The sequence below is a fragment of the Cinclus cinclus genome, chromosome 2, assembly GCF_963662255.1.
Source record: "Cinclus cinclus chromosome 2, bCinCin1.1, whole genome shotgun sequence".
Lineage (NCBI taxonomy): Eukaryota > Metazoa > Chordata > Aves > Passeriformes > Cinclidae > Cinclus > Cinclus cinclus.
Genome location: NC_085047.1, coordinates 744,615 through 767,026, shown reverse-complemented (window position 1 = coordinate 767,026; position 22,412 = coordinate 744,615). Strand labels below are relative to the sequence as shown.

At 50.1% G+C, this 22,412-nt stretch overlaps 1 protein-coding gene across 1 annotated transcript in view; it reads left to right on the top strand.

The window, feature by feature from the left end:
• Nucleotides 1-17,724, top strand: part of GRIK1 (glutamate ionotropic receptor kainate type subunit 1) — a 98,601-nt gene extending 80,877 nt beyond the window's left edge. Inside the window, exons 14-17 of the mRNA XM_062511047.1 lie at nt 1,098-1,315; nt 5,681-5,906; nt 10,068-10,318; nt 17,569-17,724. Of these exons, the coding sequence (XP_062367031.1) occupies nt 1,098-1,315; nt 5,681-5,906; nt 10,068-10,318; nt 17,569-17,724 (851 nt within the window). The remainder of the gene's footprint in view (nt 1-1,097; nt 1,316-5,680; nt 5,907-10,067; nt 10,319-17,568) is intronic.
• Nucleotides 17,725-22,412: the final 4,688 nt, after the last annotated feature.

Genomic DNA, 22,412 nt, shown 5'->3' with positions numbered 1-22,412 from the left:
GAGTTTTTGCAAAGTCTGAAAATGTTCTCTGTAGCATTGAAATTTCTTGCAGAACTCACTGAATAGCTGAGGAGACGGAATAGGTCAGCATGCTTTTCCAGTAATAAAAACAAGTTTGTCAAATAAAAAGCTTTAGCCCTGGGCATCCTGTTTACAGGCTCTTAAGTATTTTCCTAAGTCCATCCCTCATCAGCAAAATAATTATGCAAAAACTGAACTTTGAAGTCAAATTACTCAGGTGGCTACCTAAGAGCTTTGCTGAACCAGATCCCCAGATCCTACATTAGGCACAGAGCTCAGTGGGAATGGCCCCTCGGTAAAAGAGCAGATAACTTGCCTCAGAATGTTTAGACACAGCATTTCTGTCTGTGTCTGAAAGAGAGGTTGTCTGAGCTGCCTGGTAACCATTGCAGAGCAGCTAACACGTGCTGCTCTGCGGGGATTTATGGTAATGGTAGGCACCTGCTCAAACCCGTTCAGAATAAGGTGTTAAATACGCTGTCCAAAGCTTGGTATCACCCTGAGGACCCAAGGGATGTGTCCATTGACCCTCTGGTTTCTCAAATGTGAAGCCCACGTTGCTAGAAAGAGGTTTTCTGGGGGCTGAGCTGAGGTTCACTGCAGGTCCCTGGAGCTGCACTGGTCTCCCTGCTGGTGCTGAGATGTGTCAATAGGATGCACAGGGCAGGCTTCTCCCGTGAGGTATTTCTGTCAGGCAGTTGTGAGCAGAAAAGCCTTTGCCAAAGAGCTCTGGTTACAAAATTGATTGCAGTGTAAGAGCACAAAGGGACTCCAGAAGCAGACAAAAATACCAGAGTAGCTTGCTGGGGGTGTACAAGATGCATAATATCACAGGGCTGGCTAGCTCAGAGAGGTAAGGGGGCTTAGACCCAAGGATAATTCCATTTGTCATGTATCATGGCACACATCCCCTTCCCAGTGTGTTACCATTATAAATGTCAGCCGTGCATCTGTGAGATTATTGTTGAAATCATTTTATCATGCTACAGCTCATAAAAACATTCTGTGCCTAAAACCAGGCTGTGGAACCAGGAAAGCCACATTTTAATATGGTTGTTTTGATGGTGTTGTAACAGGATCAGAGCTGATGCCCAAAGCTCTTTCCACCAGAATAGTTGGAGGAATATGGTGGTTTTTCACCTTAATCATAATCTCATCCTATACTGCCAACCTGGCTGCCTTCCTGACCGTGGAGAGGATGGAATCTCCCATCGACTCGGCAGATGACCTGGCAAAGCAAACCAAGATAGAGTACGGGGCTGTCAGAGACGGATCCACCATGACCTTCTTCAAGGTAAGGCAGCCTCGGGCAGCTGCGGGGACGGGAGGTGGAGCCGAGGCATCCCGAGGGATTGCAGGGGTCGGGAAATACATGATTCACCCCAAACCAGCATCACAGCGTCCCGAGGGATTAGAGAGGATAAATACACCAGGTACCCACAGGCAGACTACAGCATCCCAGGGGATTAGAGAAGATAAATGCACCAGGTACCCAGAGCCACAGCATCCCGAGGGATTGCAGGGGTAGGTAAATAGATAATACACCCACAGCCACCACAGCATCCCGAGGGACTGCAGGAGAAGATAAATACACCAGGTACTCCATCCCCAGAGGATCCTTCAGCACATTCCTTCAGGAATGTAAAACCCAGCAGGTTTCCCCCAGGACACCAGCCTGGCAGTGAAGTGCAGTGAGGGGTAAACCCATCTGCCCCTGATGGGAGCCAGGACATGGATATGGGGATATTCTCCTCCAGCTGGGTTCCTATTTCCTTCCAGCCACTTCACTGACAAGCAGCTGGAAAACTCTGCTTCCCCTTCCGAAAGCCACATTTGCACCAGGGTAATTCCACAGGAAAATGCGAGTTAGTTTGTCCCCTTTTTTAATGCTCCGTGGTCAGTATCACCCAGACTATCAATACAGGTGCTACACACACACCTGAACACATCTGCAAGTGAAGAGTTTTCTCTGGCTAATTGTTTGGTAGAAAACTGTGATAATTGTGACTTTTTTTCTTAATCATTAGTATTAATTACATACAAAATGGATAATCTCATGAAACGTCAGTGTAAAAGCCAACAAGCTATAAAAACAGAATACATGCACAAAAATCCTGTGACAGCCAGAATTAATTAATCAGCAGTCTCAGCAGGGAAGTCAGGCTCAGGATGAGCCCAGATCAGGCTTTTCCCTGTGGCATCTGAGGGTGGTGTTTATGGAGTCACACACACAGAGCCAGTGGGGCAGAACGTCTGTGACAAGAGATCTCTCCTCCTCTGGGGAGGGCATCCCAAAAAGGCAAAAATCTCAAGTTCTTGTGTTAGCTGCTCCAGGTGACCCTGCCTTGGCAGGGGGGTTGGACTGGGTGATCTCCAGAGGGCCCTTCCAACCCAAACCATCCCAGAATTCTGGGTTTCTGTGTAGTCTCTCCCTGCTGGTGCTGCTAAGGGTGATCTGCCCCTGTCAAGGCTCTCCTGTGGCTGAACAGAAAGGTTAACTTGCTGAAAGAAAAACACCAGCTGCAGCATTTTGCTGTGGTGGGTTCCTGAAATGGTGAGCTGACACGTGCTCTGAGAAGGAAACCCACCCGGAGATATTCCACTAAGGCAGGCTCTGGATTCTCCTCTGGCTCTTCCATGCCTAAAGAAGCTCAGTGCCACTGATACACTGAAGTCAAATTTAGCTTCAGAGACAGAACTTCAAATCCTGTTGCATCCCTGCGTTTTTAGAGGAAATAGGTCCTGAAGCTCAGAACAAATTTCCGAATGCTGTTTTTAGTTTTACACTGATTTCATTTTGCACCATTAATCCCACAGGCAGAAATTTGTAGGCTTAAAAGTATATGAGCTTCTAAAAGAAAACCTTCAGGCAAGGTGGTTAAATATTTATGCACTGCATGTGCCAGCTTACTTGTGCCTGAAATACACGTGCACAGAAGCACAGGGGGGAGGACAACAGAGAAACTGGGAATGGATTCCCTGGCAGAGGGAGGGCGACACAGTGAAAATGCATGAAAAATGCAGCGTATCACACCTGTAAACACTCCGTGTTTTATCAAAGGTGTTATGACTTTTATTACGGAAGCATCTCCTAATCACCTCACAAGAATAGGAGTTCTTTGTCCTGCCCAAAACCTGAAATAAGAAACCCTGGAGTAGCTCTCCGTACAAAGCACAAAACCAGCTACTTCTGTCTGCAAAGGAAGGCTCCGACTTTGCCTCCCTCAGACCGGGAACTGCTGCATCTACTCCTTGAGCTAAATAAACACGCACACGCACCAGGGAGTGGCTTGGGAACTGGGAGAAGGCAGCAGCAGGGGATTCAGGCAGCAGTTACCCCCCTCCCGCATCCTCCCAGGGTACGGCACAGTTACCGCGCCTCTGCCGCCGCTTTCCAGACTCCGGCTCTTTTCTGGGAGCTGTCCTGTCCCGGGCGGTGCTGAAGTGCTGGGAACGGGGAGAGGAAAAGGAGGGATCAGCGCCGCGGGTTGCGGCGGCAGCAAAATCACCCTGGGGGAGTGAGGCACGGGGCTGGGGTGCCCTGGGAAGGGTCATTACTTCGAGTGCTTTCTCTGCTGCGAGACGCGATTCGTCAAATCAAATGGGACTAAAGCCAAGGAATGCCAAGGAGGAACAGATTTTTTTTCAGACCAACATTTTTCAAAGCAAACCACGACGTGCTGGGCATTCCTGGTTGCGGAGGGGACAGGAGCAAGAAGGGAGTGACGTGTAGGACACGAGGGGCAAAGCCCAGATCCCTCTGTTTTCCAGGACTGTATGGGACACACATGGGGAAAAGGGTTTCTGGAGACTTCAGGCACAGAAAAAAAGACCCTGGCACAAAGCAGACTGTAAAGAGCTTAGATTTAGGACTTTGTGCTCAAAGCAGCAGCAGGAAGCCCCTGGAAGATGAGATGACACAGTGCTGGATTGGCTGGAGATCGGGAAGCATGGTGGAAAAGCAGGGTACTCCCACTGCTTTTCCGAAAGCTGCATTTACATTTATTCAAGCTGGCACCACTTGTAGTTAGTGGTGTCTGCAGGGCACGTGAAATCACGGTCGTGATTGCTCGCTGGTTTGGAATGCCTAGCACCGGTGTCCCTGTTGCAACAGTTTCCCCCGGAAAAGAAAAAAAAAAAAAAAAAGAAAGAAAAAAAAATTCTAAAGGCGGCGTATTTTTCAAGGAAGTCACTTTTCTGCAGTGACTTTTAGCCAGGCAGCAGGGGGGAATGAACACAAAAGCAATTGGAATTATTTGTGGCGGGGAGAAATGGAGTTCTGACTTTGGAAGGAACCTCAGAATCCGCCTCCTCCCTGTGTAGAGATGCCACATCTGGCCAGAGCAGATGAAAACACCCCGAGAAAAGGGCCTGGGCAGCTCAGGGCAGTTTAGCCTTGTAGGAGAGCAAGCCAGCAGCACCCCAGGCAGCATTGCCCATCTGTGGGAATGGCCAAATCCGGGAGAAGTCCAGCTGAAGGCAAGATGTTTCCCATCCACAAGCAGAGACACACATTTATTTCTCCAGACTGCTGCCCTGCTCTGTTTCCAGAATGCCCATAAATCTTCCACTGCTTTCTCGCCCTTCCAACATAACAGATCTTAGCCCTGTGTTGTGGCCAGTGCCAGCTCCTGCCTTCTAAAGTGCAGATGTGCTTCCACTGAAATTAATGAAAATTCAAAGGCCAAAATTTGGCACAGCATCCATCCTAAAAAAAAAAATAAAATAAAATGGGAGCTGGCAAGTTGAGAAGCCAAGATCTTTCTTACAAACTCTTCTGAATAAGGAATACAACCTTCCACTAAATTCACTGTCAGACTCAGTCTAGTGCATAAACATAGCATAGATTTCAAAAACATTCCCAACCAAGCTATAAATATGGTTCCTACTTGTGAAGAGCCACTTAACCACCGTCAGAGTTTAGTGGTGTCTTGTGGCTCACCAAACTGAGGTGGAACTCGGGTGACACTCACAGATATTGAATTTACAGGTGAGGCACATTAACATTTAAAGCTCAAAGAACCAGAAAATCAGCTTCTCACAGGAATCCCCCCGAAGCTGGTGTGTAAAACTGAGCCTGGAATCAGCTGAGATGGCTGTAAGCCAGAGACAGAGCTTGAGGGTCTGAGGAGACACTGCCCTTAACCCTTGTGACAAAAGTATCATGTCCTTAAGTCGGATTGCAGTGGGAAGCACAAAGCAGGAGTTTATTTGGTCTGCTCCTCAAGCTTCATGCCCGAAGTAGGTGACTCCCAGGTGAGTGATACGAACACAACAGGTGCAGATGAATGCTTTGTCCATCCATCACCCACTCGTGGAGCACTGGCTGTGCCACGATGGGTGGGAGCGGGGTGTCCCGGGGCAGCTGCCCGTGTTGCTACCATCCAGGGAACAGCACGGGCCCAGGAAACACTTCAGAGCACCTCACAGCCAGGCCAGTAATGGAGTTCCTGGCACTGCAAAGAAAGTGGGGAACAATGAGAGATTCCTCAGCATAAAGGCTAGTGAGAGGGAAATGCTGCAGGGAGGAAAAGCCTGCCGTGGGTCCCCTGTCGCTCCGGACGCGGCACTGGCGTTGAGGCTGGGGAGGCTGAGGAACATCAGGAACGAATGCAGTTGGGGTGCTGCTGTGATTCGGTGCCTCCTTGTCCCTCGGCAGAAATCCAAGATCTCGACGTACGAGAAGATGTGGGCGTTCATGAGCAGCAGGCAGCAGACGGCGCTGGTGAAGAACAACGACGAGGGCATCCAGCGCGTGCTCACCACCGACTACGCCCTGCTCATGGAGTCCACCAGCATCGAGTACGTGACCCAGAGGAACTGCAACCTCACCCAGATCGGGGGGCTCATCGACTCCAAGGGCTACGGCGTGGGCACCCCCATTGGTAAGAGGCTCTGGGGCTGAGCTGATGGGGGGCACACAGGCAGAGGATTCCATCAGTCCTGGGATCCCGTCAGAAACAGGACAAGCGAGAAGGGACTCACACCGACAAAACCGGGGGCAGATGGGATATTAGGAAGGAGTTGCTCCCTGTGAGGGTTCTGAGGTCCTGGCACAGGCTGCAGCTGTGGCTGCCCCTGGGTCCCTGGAAGTGTTCAAGGCCAGGTTGGATGGAGCTCTGAGATTCCTGGGGCAGTGGAAGGTGTCCCTGTCCACCTGACTGGAGAGGCTTTCAGGTCCCTTCCCACCCAAACCATTCTGGGATTCTGTATGTACCCCAAAGAAAACTGCTCACTCAAAACACTGAAATCCCTGATGCAGAACCTTGCAGCTGATCCTCACTGTTCTTCGGTGCTGCTCTGAGGTCATGAAATAGATCAGAAATTCTTCTCCTTCAATGCAGAGCTCTAAGACTCCCAGTTTCTCTGAAGTCCCTCTGGCAGAAACTTTTCTAGCATGTCCAATACCCTTTCTAAGACCTTCTGATTGCACAGCATTAAAAATTGCGTCAGATTTTTGTGCTGTGCGCTTGTGAACAATTGGCACTGGGGAGCCAGCTTTTGTCCTGTGCTCATAGAGTTACGGAACCACGGAAGGGTTTGGGCTGGAAAGAATCTCAAAGCCCATCCTGTGCCACGGGCAGGAACACCTCCCACTATGCCAGGTTGCTCCAAGCCCTGTCCAGCTGGGGATTGGTTCATCCATTGCTTGGCTGAGCAGATATAAATAACGGAGAAACACCTCTGCACTTGGAACTGCCATTCTTGGTGGTGCTGAGCACCGCAGGCAGACTGTCACAGACGTGACATCCCAAGTCTGTTTTTCCACTGGCTGTGTAAGAACAGCCTTGGCACCCTGAGGAAAGTGATACAAAAGCTAAAATCCCCAAGAATGACAAACTCATGGCAAGAGTTTCCTTGCGGTTATAAAACTGCCACAGTTTAAACCAAGAACAATGAAGGAATAATTGGAACAGATGGCAATCCTCAGAGACAGTGCAGCCACTGGAAATGCAGCTGTGAAATATATTTATAAAATGTTTCTTGTATGAGAAGTGCACCTTTTTTTTGGTTAAGAAAATCCTGCAAAATTCAGGGGAATAGTTATCCCAAATCACTGTGGAACAATCCAGCACCATCTAGCACCTCATAAACAACTGATTTCATAAATAAGATGAACCTGCTGCTATTCAGAGGGACCCCCAAGGCTCTGTTATTTATCTCAGAGCCATTCAAGAGTATTGATTGCAGAGGCTGTATGGAAAATTAAAAAAAAAAAAAAAAAGGAAAAGAAAATGAAAATGAAAAAGGCTTGTCTGTGACCCTTAAAAGCCACAGGGCCTGTCACTCCAGAATTTCCTGTGAGAGGGCTGACAGCACCTTATGGCTCCCGACGAAACAGGGAGGAGAATTCTTGAATCCAGGACATGTACTATTTTATCAGAGCATCTTCTGCAAATAAAATGCAGCAGTTAAAGGCATCAGGAGGAATTTCTCCGTGGAAAGGGTGGCTGCCCAGGGAGGCTTGGAGTCCCTGTCCCTGGAGGTGTTCACGGAGTTCCTCCTGGATGTGGCACCCAGTGTTCTGGGCTGGGATCAAGGTGGGGATGGGGTGCAGGATGGACTCGGTGCTCTCAGTTCTTTTCCACCCTCAGTGGTTCTGGGATTCTGTGCTTTGTGTGTGTCAGGGCAGGTTTAACTCCAGGATCAGTGCCAGTGCTGATGCAGGTAATTCTAACACTAGAGCTCCTCCCGGCTCCTTGGGAAACTGCTAAGAAAGTGGATAAATGCATCTCTTGGCCTGAGAGGTTTGCTAATAGCTCAGAGGCCATAAGTAATGCGCTGAATATTTGAAGAGGTGTGGAGATGGATTTGTGGGTGGTGTTAGAGCTCACCAATAAACCACCACCAGCGCAGCTCTCCGGGCACTCTTGACAAACTCTAAAAGCCCACGCAGAAATATGGAGGTGCCTGTTCCCCTCCAGATGAATTGTGGCGATCCTGATGGCAACATAAACACCACAAGAAAGAATGAACAGCCCCACAAATCCCGTGCCGTGACTCTGGCTGCTCCGCTTTACCTCCCAGCTGTGTCCTTCCAGGCAGGGGAAGTGGATGAGTCCTGCAGCCTCACACATTGCAGGGCACAAGCCTCTCCTAGGGCCCAAAAAATTCTGGTCTCCCTTCTGTGAGGCGCTGCTCTTTTCAGGGGTAATAATTCACTCCTCTGTGCAAAACCAGTTTTGGAGGTGTTTCTGGCCCGTCTTCTGTGCTGTTATTTTTGGGTCTTTAACAGCAAGCACACAAATCATCCGTTCTTACAGCGGGCACGTTTTGCTCTCAGAGCTGGCTGCCTCCAGCAGTGCTGGCCTCCAGCTTCCCAGATGGATCTGGGATAGTGTGACACATGTCTCCTGGCAGCCGTGGGCACAGCATGGCCCAGTGCTGGCAGTGCTCTGCCCCAGCACAGCAAGCGTTGGCACAACCAGTGAGGAACCGCAATGTTCCTCACACTGGTTCCCCTCGGGCAGGGCTGGGGGATGAAGGACATGGAGAGCAGCAAGGGGGATGTGTATCCACAGGACAGGGATTTTTAACAGTGTCCTGCTAGGCAAAATAAGGAGGAAAACGGAAGCGGCGAGGACAGATTTCCAAGGCTGTTTCAATGCATAAGGACTCAGGGATGGTGCCCCAGTGAGATTTTTCTGAAATGCCACGTGAGCTCCGCAATTCTGGCACACAGTCCAACTCAAAGCTTGCTTTGCCTTGGCGGAGTTGAGTTTGCAACACCTTTAATGTGCAACAAAATGTGACTTTGGTGAAATAGCAGTTGAAGAAAATCTGAGAATCACAGAATGGCCTGGATTGGGAGGGACCTTAAAGCCCATCCAGTGCCACCCCTGCCATGGGCAGGGACACCTTCCACTGTCCCAGGTTGCTCCAAGCCCCCGTGTCCAGCCTGGTCTTGGGCTCTTCCAGGGATCCAGGGGCAGCCACAGCTGCTCTGGGCACCCTGTGCCAGGGCTTTTCCATCCTCTCAGGGAAGAACATCTTTCCACTATCCCATCTAACCCTGCCCTCTGGCAGTGGGAAGCCATTCCCTGTTTCCTGTTCTTCCATGTCTTATTAATGTGCTTCTAAAGGAGGGGAAAAGGCGGGCAGGACTAGCTGCAGGGCTTTCAGGCCTGAATTTCAGCCCATACTCTGAACCTTTCCAGCTGTAGGGAGTCCAGCATGGCAGGGTTTGGGAGCACACGTGTGCCTTTGGAGCCCGAAACAGCATCTCACCGAATCACAGAACCGTTCTTGCGAGCTCTCCCTCCTTGCTATCACAAAATCCCGGGCCCCCATAGAAAAGTCTCTCTCACAAACACCGGCTGCAGGATTCTGGAAGGTGGAGAGGCTGAGCAGAGTGTGTGAGAGCCAAGTCTAAGCAGACTGAGCCACCCAGTGTGACCCCACTCCTCACCAGACACTGCCCAGGCCCATAAAGCTGCAGAGCCTGCACGCACATCATTTAGCAAGTGGTGGCCTGCGAACAAAAAGCATGCCATTGTGGCTGTTTTCAGCCTGAAGGGTCCCTGTTGCTGCAAATCACAATAAAAAGGACCTGTCCACAGGGTGTTCTTACAAGCTGTAGGTAGCTGAGGTGGAGCTGAGGGTGGTGCAGGTGCAAATGAGAAGAGAAAGTGTCTGAGTGACTGTGGGCCCCACTCTGTGGACTGTGGCAGCCACTCATTTGCAGGCAGCAGGAAAAACTGACAGATGCTGAAGTCAGTAGAAGGGATGCAAAGTGGGAATTCTCAGACAGGACTCACAGCAATATTCAGATATGACATGGAGGAACGCCTTAGCAAGAAAACCACTGCCAAGGCTTAAACAAACCTCACCGGGACACCCTAAAATTTTCATGAATTCGCAAATAATTTGCACCAGTGGAGCCTTCTGCTTCCCAGTCCCCAGGTCTGGGGCTCCAGCAGAGATTCCCTTCCCACCTCCAGCCTTTCCAGCTGGAATAATCCCTCCTGTGATAAGGGAGGCTTCTGCCTCAGAGGGTGGCAGCCGCTCCCCTGCCAGCACTGCCAGTCCTCGCTGTCCCCTCGCAGGGTCCCCGTACAGGGACAAGATCACCATCGCCATCCTGCAGCTGCAGGAGGAGGGCAAGCTGCACATGATGAAGGAGAAGTGGTGGCGAGGCAACGGCTGCCCCGAGGAGGACAGCAAGGAAGCCAGCGCCCTCGGCGTGGAGAACATCGGGGGCATCTTCATCGTGCTGGCGGCGGGGCTGGTGCTGTCCGTATTCGTGGCCATCGGCGAGTTCATCTACAAATCGCGCAAGAACAGCGACATCGAGCAGGTGCGTGTGACCCCGCCCCGCCGCTGCCGCCCGAGCTCTGGCCGGGCTCTAAAGACAAACCTTTTGTTAGTAAGAGCAGGGGAGTGCCTCACCCGCCGGCCGATTAGTGCTGCCGAGCAGGGCAGTGCAGAGCAAGGGCAGTTAATTTCTCAGACCAGTTTCTGCTTGAGCTTCAGGACTTCCAGCGTGAATTACGCCGGAAAGGAATGAAACGCAATCGGGCTGTGGGTTTTTTTTTAACGTGGCATTGACGCAAGCCGCTTGAGTAACCCGGAAAAGCCCATCCAAATCCAAAGAGTCGTTTTCCTCTTGCTCTAGAACACATCTTTTTCCGGAGCTAGGGGTTTGCAAATTGCGCTGAGGGATGCACTTCAAAGCAGGGAGATCGAAGCCTAATGAGCTATTTAAAAGGGCAGAGGGGAAACAAAGGAAATGCTGTGTGCAAATCGTGCCTTGAGCATCAGGATGGGTGGTATGAAGGGATCAATCCCTAAAAGCGAGTGAAAACACCCCTTCAGAGATGCCCCAGCCCTGTGGAGGAGGCAGGGCTGAGCAGGAGCCTGGAGAGCGTTCCTGAGGCTGTCAGCCAGCCCCTCCTGCTCCGGGCCAGTTTGTCCTGCCTCTGTCCCGGACCCTGCTGTGGCCCTGTTTGGCTCGTCCTCTCTCCAGCAGGACTTTCCCGAGGGACAAGGGGACGCCAGCCCTGAATTCTCAGAGATACCCATTTCCTCACTCCAGGCTCCCAGACATGAGGCACCCACCTCGAAGTAGGTTAAGTTCCCTTTGCACGTTGAGGTGGGAGAGGCTGGAGCTCTTCCATGGGGGATTGCCCCTCCCCACCCAAGGGTGGGGACATGAGCTCCAGGTGTGGCTCTTGAGCCAAAGACCCTTCCCGAGGGCAGCGGGGACGAGCGGGAGGAGAAGGGAACGCTTTGAATTCACTCTGGGAGGTGCAGTTTGCAGTGAAAGCAGCATCACTGTCCCCAAAAAACAGATGCAGCTCACGGAGCACTCGCAGGGCGTGTCAGTCGAAAGGTCCCTGGTTTGGGATAAGGCAGAGATAAAGGCAGAGATACTGCAGCTTTCTAGCCCATTTCAGAGCGAAATGCATAAAAAACGTATTGGTGTCTTTGTTTTGTTCGTGTCTCGGGAGATCGTTTATCCAAACACGTTTTGGAGAACTGTTGCAGCTAATTAAAATATTTAGTATAATTAAAATGTTCAGTGAAAAGTGCTGACATGGTGCAGAACGTCCTGGAAGCTTTGCAGGAGTCTGAGCAAGGCAGTGACTCCCTGAAGCCGGGACCGAAGTAACCTAAAGCTTTATTTGTATATATGAAGTAACCTAAAGCTTTTAATTTATATGTGGGGCGCGTAACACGAGTCGGGGTTGCACACAGCCCCCCTTCCTGCACCTGCCCAGCAAGGCGCTGCTCAGTAATTGGAATCATTAAGTGACTCAATGTGGCACGTCCTGCTGCTTTTCCGGAAGCGATTTCACAGAGAGCACGACGCCAGTGATCCCAGTGTTTCTCCCTGGTTTCTCTGCGGTTGCTTTCTCTTTTCCCTGGCGAGATAAGAAGCTTAGATGGGAAATGCTGCGCGGGGTGTGTTATCACTAAGCTAATCCAAAGCATCGTTGAGTACAATCTGTGACTCTTCTGTTTCCATTAAGCGGAGTCTCTTTTGGTTTAAATGGCTTTTGAATCATTCTCATGCTTGTTTTCGGTTTCCGCTCCGTTCATTTATTTACTTTCTCCATTTCTCTTCTCTTGCATGCAAGGCCTTTTGTTTCTTTTACGGACTGCAGTGTAAGCAACCCCACCCGTCCAACTCCACCTCTGGCACCACCTTATCCACGGAGTTAGACTGTGGCAAGTTAATCCGGGAGGAGCGAGGGATCCGAGCGCAGCCCTCGATCCACACGGTGTAGTCAGGAGAGGACCAAAGGTGTGTCCGGGGGAGAGCATCACACCCGGGCAGGGCTCGGCCCCGCCGAGGGTTAACGCAGGGGATGAGCTGATCCAGGGTTAAATTGCCGAAGCCCCGAAATCCGGGCGGTTTCCATGCGCGTCACGGGAAATAATTGCACCCCCAGCAGGGAGCTCGGCAGATAATTTCAGAATTATCACAGTCTCTCCCGTGCACTTGTCACCTTGTCATTTCCCGGGGTAAATCGCCTGCTCCAGGTAAGAAAAGCTGTTTGCCTCCTTTTCATCACCTCCTTTTCATCTCCTCCCCGGCCCGAGCCCCAGCAGCGGCAGCCTGGTGACTGGAAGCAGGGAAGAGCACTCAGCTCGGTCTCTGCTGCGAGTGGTCCGGATGGCCCTGGATCCGGGAAGAACCTCCCAGACACCCTGCAGGGCTCCATTAACTTCCTGAACCCCTGCTACAGGCAGCCAGAGATGTTGAGCTGGCATCTCTTACTCCCTGTGTCAATATTTAATGATTTTAATCCCCCCGTTTGAAATTCATCGCTCAAAGCCTGCAAGTAGCTATCAGAGCCATCAGTCAGGTTTTATGCCATGTAACCATTAAGGACGTGCTCAACAGGAGCAGCCTCAGGCAACACCCGAAAGGACCATTAATAAAGCAGCTCCACTGTCTTGTCCGAGCAATTCACAGCGTTCATTTGCAACGGAGAAAACTCCTTTGTGGGGAAAACCGGGTATCGTTTTGTCCCAGACGTGAAAAGAGCGCAAAGAGCCCTGGCACTGCTCTGCATATCGAACCCTGGTGGGATGTTTTGTGTAGGTGGCTGGCACCGGATGCGTTTCACACCCTGGAAAGACAGCGCCTGGATTCCGTCCAGCCCTTGGCCTGCCAGGGACTGACAGGGCAGGGGACGATGGAATGGATGTGGTTTTGCCACCAAAAAAAAAAAAAAAAAAAAAAAAAAAAAAAAAAAAAAAAAAAAAAAAAAACACAACAAACCATACGTCAACAGTTTGAGATGCAGAAGCGCACAGAAATGCCAGCTCGGGGGATTCCGTGAACTGTGGCAAACCCCAGCGTTCCCAAACCCTTGCACCTGTATTCCACTGTATCCCAGATTCCCATCAGCCTCACCAGCCCTCACCTCTCACCCCTATTTGATGTTTTCCTCCTGCTCAGTGGAGCTCCTGCTCATCAGACAAGTCACCGCCCTGTTTTCCTGGGGCCTCTTCTGCCTCCGGCTGCATTCGGGGGAGCTGGCTTTGGGTGGAAGCCTCCACACCCAAAGCGCTGTCCCTTGAGCGGGTTCTGTGCTCCTGGCTCCCGAGGACAGCCGGGGCAGAGAGCGCCCCGGGATCCCCCCCTCAGCCCCGGTCCGTGCTGCTGCTGCTGCCGCCGCCGCCGGCAGGCTGGAGCGCCTTGTGACAAAGCCTGGCAGTGGCTTCGTGTGGCTTCGTGTGCCAGTGCTCTGCTCATCCAGGGTGGGAGCTTGTGCTGCACTCCAGATGCTGCAGGAAATTGTCTTGCTCAGAATGGTCCCTTAATTTGTTTGAATGGGGCCTCGAAAGCTTCGGCTCTCCACAAAACGCTCCTTCTTGCCAGCAAAGACCCGAATTAGGTCCTCTGAATACCCGATTTAAGAAAACACTTTTTATTTGCAACTTCCCAGTAGAAGAGACTTAAAACTAATTAAATTCGGCTCCTCTCAGCTCTCAGAGGAGGAGGAAGACGCCTAATGTGTTTATCTCCATCATTGCTCCACGCAAGAGATCCTCTGGGTTGCGGCTTGGACTTGGGTTTTGCAATTGCTCCTTGGATGAGTGCAGGATCCGGAGCTGTTTCTGTCACTTGCCCGGTAAACGCGTCCCAGCCGTCAGGGCCACAGCCCCGCAGGCCGGCAGCAATTCCCTGGGGGAATTCCAAAGCAGCTCCTTCTGTCCCTGACAGAGCCCCGCCCCTGGCCACGGAAAGAGCCATCGAAAACCACGGCTGGTGTTCAGGAGATGTGGGAGACCAACAAGCAGCTTTACTGATTTTTTTCTTGTGAGCAGAGCGCAGAGGAACAGGTTCTGTAAGCGGGGAAGAGTTAAATCGATCCCTGGGTGGCTGCCACACTGTTTTGACAGCCGCTGCTCAGCAGACTCCGGCGGGTTAAAGGAGTCAGTCTGGGGATCTCCTCCTGCCATCAGCGACAGAATGCTCACACAGATCCTTCATGTGCCCCAGCAGCAGTTTGCTCGCTAAAAGAAACTATTTTGGATATTTTTCCTTCTGTGCAAAACCAAATCCATTTTCTTTCAGCACAAGACAGAGGTCGGTGGTCCCAGCCGTGCGTGTAGGAGAAAAATCCTGACTTCTGCACTTCCTCCTCTGTCCCTGAGCTGCTCAGGAGTTCTTCCCGAATGAAACCCGCCCCACATGCTTTGATTTCCACAGTTCTCAGCACTTCCAACAGCACTCTAGGTTTTGGCTGGCTTCCTTATTGCTATTTGGCTGGTTTTGCAAGGCATTATTAATAAAATGCCTCGCCCTCAGTGGCAGCCCAGCAGCAGAAGCAACAGATTTATAAATCCTGACTGCAACTCTTTTTTTTTTTCATTGTTTCTACTCTATTTTATGTTGTTTATTTATTTATTTATTTATTTTTAATTCTGAGTCTGTAATTCTCCTAAAGCTTAGCACAGACCTCTGCATGGGAGCTTCATGAGTAAGCTTTAGCAGCTGCTGAAATGACCAAAAAGGCACAGAGAAAGAGTCCCACATCACACAGAGGGCAGAACCTATTCTGCTTTTGAAAGGATGACATTTCCTTTTACATGCCGTGGCCCTGCAGCATTTTGACACTGCCAGAAATGAGAAAGTTAAGCTGGCTGAATGCAAAATGTTAAATTCATTTTTGAGTTGTAAAAGGGATTGATCTGTGCCCACTCTGCTCTTGTTCTGGGCAGACCTCAGCAGCGGACTGACCAGCATGGGGAAAAAAAAATAAAAAAGGGTTTTAAAGCAACCATTTTAGTCTGGCCACCAGAATATGACACAAAAGAACGGTTTATTATTACCCTTTAAAATCGAATGCTAATGTCAACATCCCCCTTACGAGGGGACGCTGCTTTGCAGGTGCTGCCCAGAGGGCTTGGGTTTCCCCGTGGGGTGTGTGTTCCTTGCCCGTGGCTTTCCTACAAACCCCACACCATTCTGGCTGAGGCTGTGCTCGCTCTGCATCTCTTTTCCTAAGAATAACTAGAACTCCCCCTGATAATAACTGTTTTAAAATTCAGAGCGGTTGGAAGTGGAGCCACTGGGCACTCCGCAGATCAGACATTAAAAACATCCCAGCAGCACGTTCCGTGTACCTGTCTGCAAATGCAAAATGAGCTTCATGGGGCCGTTTTGTGGAGATGAATGTGGAAAGTGTTGTGGTTGTTGCGCAGCCTGAGTAATAGGGGTCCTTTTGGAAAATTAAAGTACCAGCCTGTTAACAAGGCACTAAAATGCACTCTCTCACCTGCAGAAATCATCCCTGGCTGCTCTCTGCAGAGAGTAATGGCTGGGATTAAACACAGCACATTAGGAGGTCAGTGAGAAACGCAGGGAAAGAAAATAAAAACAAGACTCATCAATCCTACCTAGGGTTTGTAGGATCCTGTCCCTATTTACCACGGAGTTCTGGACCCGCTTTGTAATCCAGGTTTTAAAAACTCAGTTAAAGATGAAATCACAGAGAGCAACAATCCAGGCCAAGTCAACCACTCAGAGCCCTTGTGTTCATTAGTCCGGGAATCGGTGCTGCTGCTCTCCAGAAAAGCTTGGAGAAGCGCAGAAGGGGTGTTGGGAGGATACCTGCTCCTCCTCCGCCCACTTCCAGGGGGGAAGGAGCGCTGGAATGCCTGGATTAGGTTGTCAAAGGGAGGGTATTTAAATGATAATTGCAGCAGCCTGTGTGAGGCCCAACCCGTGAGGGCGAGGTGGCACACACAGGGACACAAAATTCCCACCCACACTGAGGCAATGAGGGCAGGAGCTCGCTGCAGAACCGGCTACACCCCCTTTATTCAGCCTGGTGAAGGTAAGGGGCTTAAAGCTTTGTTCCCCCCTGCTGCCATCATTTGTATAAATAAATATATATATGTGTATAAATAATCTATTCGTGTGTATTTGCCCAGAGCAGTTATTGTGGGGTTTTTTGTTTGTTTGTTTGTTTTTTTGTTTTTTTTTTTTTTTTTTGTTTTTTTGCAAAGCCAGATACTTCCACTTAAAGGCTATTGTGGTTTTTTGTGTGTTATATGTAATTATTCCAGCTGTGGATTTTAAAATATTTTTCCACTTACCCCACACGTCTTTGCTAACGCTGTGATGGTGGGAAGGACGAAGATGTCTTCTTTCTTTCCAAGCCATTCAGCTCCCTTATTCTTGTGGTAATTATCTCCTTTCTTCAACACACAATATTTGAAAGGATTCTTTCCGAAGAAAAGAAGATTGAGGGCTGCTGCTATATTTGGGAAACGTCTGTTCATTTTATGAGGGGAAAATAACGAAGCCACAAAGAAATCTTCAAAAAACTTTTCTCTGTTTTCTCCAGCGCGCTCATGGTTTTTTTTGTGGCTAAGGTAAATGGTATTTAAAACAAGGTCTTTTCTCTTGTGAGGTCAGACGCAAATGAGAAAGGGTAAGTTTTGTGATGTGAAGCCACCAAAATGTTGCAAAGGCATCTGTGGGGCATTTTGGAAACATTCATAAGCAGCTTTAGTTCAGCCAAGGTTAAATGAAAGTCACTGGAAGCCAAGTAATGGAAAAACCCTTGCAGTGTGCAGTCACCTGTTGTATCCACGGATTTATTCCCAGCTGGATCTTCTGAGGAGCTCCCCGAGCCTCGTGAAGGCCCTGGCCAAACTTTGGCTTCCCCTGAGGAGCTCCCTGAGCCTCATGAGGGCCAAGTCCGAGGTTTGGACTCTTGTGAGGAGAGCCTCGAGCCCTGTGAGGGCTGTGAGGGCCCCGGCCGAGCTCTGGTGGCTCTGAGGAATGCTTGAATTCCATGAGGGCCAAGTCCGAGCTTTGGACTCTTGTGAGGAGAGCCTCGAGCCCTGTGAGGGCCCCGGCCGAGCTCTGGTGGCTCTGAGGAATGCTTGAATTCCATGAGGGCCAAGTCGGAGCTCTGGACTCTTGTGAGGAGAGCCTCGAGCCCTGTGAGGGCCGTGAGGGCCCCGGCCGAGCTCTGGTGGCTCTGAGGAGCGCCTGAGCCCTGTGAGGGCCAAGACCGAGCTTTGGCCGGGCTCTCCGCAGTGGGAAGTGTTTAATGCCATCCCCTCTCTCCACAGTGTCTTTCTTTCAACGCCATCATGGAGGACCTGGGAATTTCCCTCAAGCACCAGAAGAAACTGAAGAAGAGGTCGAGGGCGAAGGGGAAATCGTCCTTCCCGAGCATCCTCACCTGCCAGCAGCGGCGCACGCCGAGGAAGGAAACCATGGCGTGAGCAGGCAGGGGCAGGAGCAGCAGGCCAGAGCCACCCTGCCTGAGGGGACACGAGCTCCCGCTCCTCAGAGGCTCTCCGTGGTTTCTTTTTTCAATCTAGAGGTACAGCAGCTGAAATGCTCACCTAGGCTGATCCTTTGGGAAGTGTCTGGCTCTTCCTCTGGGCTGGATTTCTCTGCTCACCTGATCTGCATCTCTGTCCCCTCTCTGTGCATCGCTGTACGTGCTTTCTAAATAAATAAAATAAAAAACAGACAGGGTTCTTTTTTCCAAGAATCTGTGAGTGTAACTTTTCTTTTCCCCCTTGAGGCAAAGATTGCAGCTCTGCTGAGCACAGCTGTTTGAGAACCAGGCCCCCAACACCAAAGTGAAAATCCACACCATTAACTCATAAACTGTGACTACAGAAATAGGTGAAGTATACGAGGGCATCCAAAAACAGGGCTTTTTATTTTGTCTGATACTGTAAGGAACACTCTGCAGGCTCTTTTCTGTGCTTGCTTTCCACCATCTTTCCCCTTTTCCTTTTATTTTAAACCACGATTATATCATTGCACCAGGTGATGCCATCAGCAGGTGCTGGTGTTTAAAAAATAATCAAAATCCCACAAGCAGCCATCAGTGAGCAACACTGACACAATCACTCTACCATATCCCCCAGATCCTGATAAATAGCTAATAAAGCAGTTCTCGATTTGGAAGTGAAAATCTCTGAGAAAACAGGGCTGAGAATGCTCTGTTTATAACAATATTATAACAATGTTGTGTTGGCCACTGAGAAACAGATGATCTGGCCTGGGTTGGGTGATCCCTCTGTGGTGCAGGCAGGGAGGGTTTCAGCCTGGGTTTAAGGACACCAAAGGCTTATCAAGGACCCCTTCCCCCACCCATGGAGGGTTGAATTCTCAAAGAAGGAAACTCATCAGATTAACAAGGCCTGGTTTTGACAGACTCGTATTAATTCCTGTTCATTTCCTCCCTCTTACTTAAAAAGAATACTTATTTCATGCAAGCGCTTGCCAGGCAACACTAAATTCCCAGGATTCTTCTTTTCCTTCTTCCAAAAAGAGGAATTATTATTGCTGTTTCCCAGCATTGCCTCTGGACGGTGCCTGTCCTCCGGGAGGTTTGGGACAGGGGAGAGCAGGGTCTCTTTTAGGTGCCTCCAGCTGGAAGCTGGGTGCCTGATTTGGGCAACTCTGGGGGCTGGGCTGGTGAGCAGGAATTAGGGCAAGCAGCCCCTGCCTGTGAGAGAGAGTTCACAGAGAATCTTATAATGGTCAGTTTCATTTATTCGTGCCAACATCACCTCGCAAACAGACCTTGCAGACCCCCAGCACCACTGTACACACTAGAAAAGCAGGTTATTATTGGAATAATGATTGAAAAGCAGGTTATTATTTTCCAGCGGGTGTAACTCTATTTCTCTGCCATCCATGGCCCTCAGCTAAGGTTTTTTTTTAAATTACTTGGTTAAAAAGTGATAAAAGATTTATGATCAAGCAGGTTTTTTTATTACTTTTTTTTTTTCCTGTGGCTTAGACCTTGAAATTAAAGAATCCCAAGTCCAATTAAAAAATAAAAAAAATCTGCTCGTGTTTGCCTGAAAGTAAGAGACAGCACCTTGGTTACTTTTTACAGTTGCACATGTGGATGTAGGAGCAGATATGACTGCAGCGACCTTCTCCCTGTATCCCGACAAGTCCCATTTTCCTGCCTTTATCCCCCACATGGCAGCAGAGAAGCCTGGTTAGAGATTAGGAAAGCCAGTGTCCTCACTGGGCTGAGAGGACAAGGGGGAAATGGCTTCCCACTGCCAGAGGGCAGGGATGGATGGGAGATTGGAGAGGAATTGTTCCCTGAGAGGATGGAAAAGCCCTGGCACAGGGTGCCCAGAGCAGCTGTGGCTGCCCCTGGATCCCTGGAAGTACCCAAGGCCAGGCTGGACACTGGGGCTTGGAGCTGCCTGCTCTCTTTTCTTCCAATAAAGCAGCATCTTTTGAGAAGGCAACACCTTCAATGTCCAGAAAAAAGAGAAACTGGGGGCTGCCTAAGAAGCGAACAGGCAGAAATGCTGCTACCAAAGATCTCCTAAAGCACAAGCCCTTGTGCAGGTCAGCACGTTCGTCTCTCCTAATTGCCAGAGCAGTAATTTTTAACGGACTACCAGATCCAAATGGAAAGGGAGGCTTGGCCTCGGAAGGAGTGATGTGCTTAGCAGTTCATCTCTCCAATCACAAGGGCTCCTAACTGCTAATCCAGCATTTCGCTATGCAGCAGGGATTGCCCCGCTCCACTCGATCTGATTGCCTGGAGATGAACGCCCTGCTCGGAGGCGCAACCTGGGCTTTGCTCCGGGCACAGGGGATGGCACAGAAGCTGCATCCCGCAAACCCTGCCGGGGATCCCACACCCGGCAGGGGCTGGGGCTACCCCTTCTCTCTCACAGGCACTGCACACAGCCCTGAGCCTGCACCTCCGCAGGAGCAGCGGAATTCGGAGGCTCTGCTGCTTTGGAGGGGATGGAGCAAGCACAAGGACCAAGGTCCCCCCTGTTTGACGCAGGCTCCTCTCGTCCCGGCAGGAAGTCCCCAGCAAGGACAGCTTTCTGTCAGACACGCCTGTTTCCCTTCCAAAATGAACAGAAAATTACTTCCCTTTAAAAGATTCAACCCCAGGTTGATGATTTGTTAAATAATCTTTCTCTGCTGAATAAATCACTCTGAGCATCCCTAGGGGATGCTCTGAGGCTCGAGGAAATCTTTTCCATGGTGCTGTCACTGTCCCCGCTTTTCCCAAACTATCACCTGCCTTTCTCCAGAGAGAAATGTCACCCCAGCCCTCCTGCAAAGGGATCTTTGCTCTCCTCCAGACCCCAAAGTTACCTCCTCATTTCAGTGCATCCCTGGAGCTTGAGAGCTGCAATCCTTTCAGGAGGCCCAGTGGTATAAAGCCAAACACAAAGTTTATCTGATTGTGGACTTAAAGACAGCGAACTTGGCCAGCTGTGGATGGCTAAATTCCCCTTTTCAGTTCCTGTTCTTGCCATGCAAAGTGCCCACACCTCCAGGCCCCTGCCCAGAGCTGCACTGTGCACCCTGAGCTGGTATTTCAAGGGTCAAGCCTTGCTCAGGTAGGAAGAAAAATTGACTGGGAGACCATCCCTGCCAGCATCACTTGGTGACAGCTGGCATTATCAAAATAAAATGGCTTCAAATAAATTCCTAAGCAGTGTGACCTATTTGCCACTTCATTATCTACAGGCTGAACTCGGTAAACATATGGCCTTTTGTTCTGGGCTCCTTCTGCCCATTTTAATGAGATCCCGTGCTAAGGAGGAGACGTTCAACAGGAGGGCTGCATTCATTGCTCATTTGGCCTTCAGCTTCTCTGCGGGCTGCTGCCCGAGTATGGCCAGCAGAGCTCCCCCAGGGACCTCCAGGGAGCCTGGTTTTGCACAGCCACGAGCTGCTGCCACAGTTCTGCTCGCAAAATTAACCAGGACCTTCCAGTCTAAGCCACATTTCTGCAGTCGGGGTTTTGTCCAGCCTAATTCAGCAAGTGCAGGAAGTGACTTAAAGCATCACCTGCGTTTAGCTGAGGTGAACAATTCCCCCAGGTTTCCTGGGGAACCTGCACTCCATTTGCAATTGATTAGCCATTATTTGGCAGGCTATTTGGGCAATGAATCGCTGACGTTTTAAAAAGAGCTATTTGATGATCACATGGCCTTTGCTTTATACAAAATGCATAGAAAGTGGGTAAAACGAGGGGCTGAACTTCCTGCATCCATCCTGACTGATTTTTTTTTTTCTGCTTTCCTTACCTCCCAAGTTCCCTGTGGAGAGATTTGAGGAGGCTTTTCAGGTACAGGTTTGAGCATCATCCATCATCCATTGCAGAGCTATTTCCAAATGCGAATAAGTGATGGTGCTGATCCAGAGCCAAAGACCTGCAAGATATCTTAATATTAATAGATGATCAATGTTCATTCAACTCAGGCAATGTTGGGAAGAAATGGGATTCTTGGGTCAGAAATCTAATCCCATAAACAAAGGCAAGCCCTGGGAACAGAGGGAGACAAATTAACCCCAGTCTGCAGTGTATGGACACAACTGCCTCTGCTTTCCCAAGAAGTAATTTCAGCCTTACTTTTGCTTGCAAAGCTTATCCCAGCTTCATGGCCCTTGAACTGCTGCAAGCCAAAATTTGGGGGTTACATGCCAAAACTCGCTCACTTTTGCTCCAAACCTGCCCATCCCATTCCATCTCTAAGTCCAGTACCAAACCTGAGCCCCTCCCTGCAGAGCACCTGAGGAAGTACCCGAATCTGCAGTGCTGTGACAGTGCAGAAACAAGGGGGGGGGGGGGGGGGGGGGTGGAGGTGGAGTGCCAAAGGAGATTTTTTTTCCCACCTATACAAGCAGATGGAGCCAAATTCGGTTTTGCAACTCAACCAGTGGCCCAAGAAAGCCATTGGAAAGAGCTGGGTGGTCCTGGATTTGTCCACTTTGATAAAGTCACAGAGGCAATAATTATTGATAGGAGTGTGACACTCTGGGGCTAAAAAACCTGGTCTGTGAATTTCACGGAAAAGAGATTCCTCCCCAGGTTTTCTGTCTCAGTTTGGCTAAACCAGAAAGACTGTGATGGATAACAGCCTCTTAGTAACTCAGCACTTTGAACCTG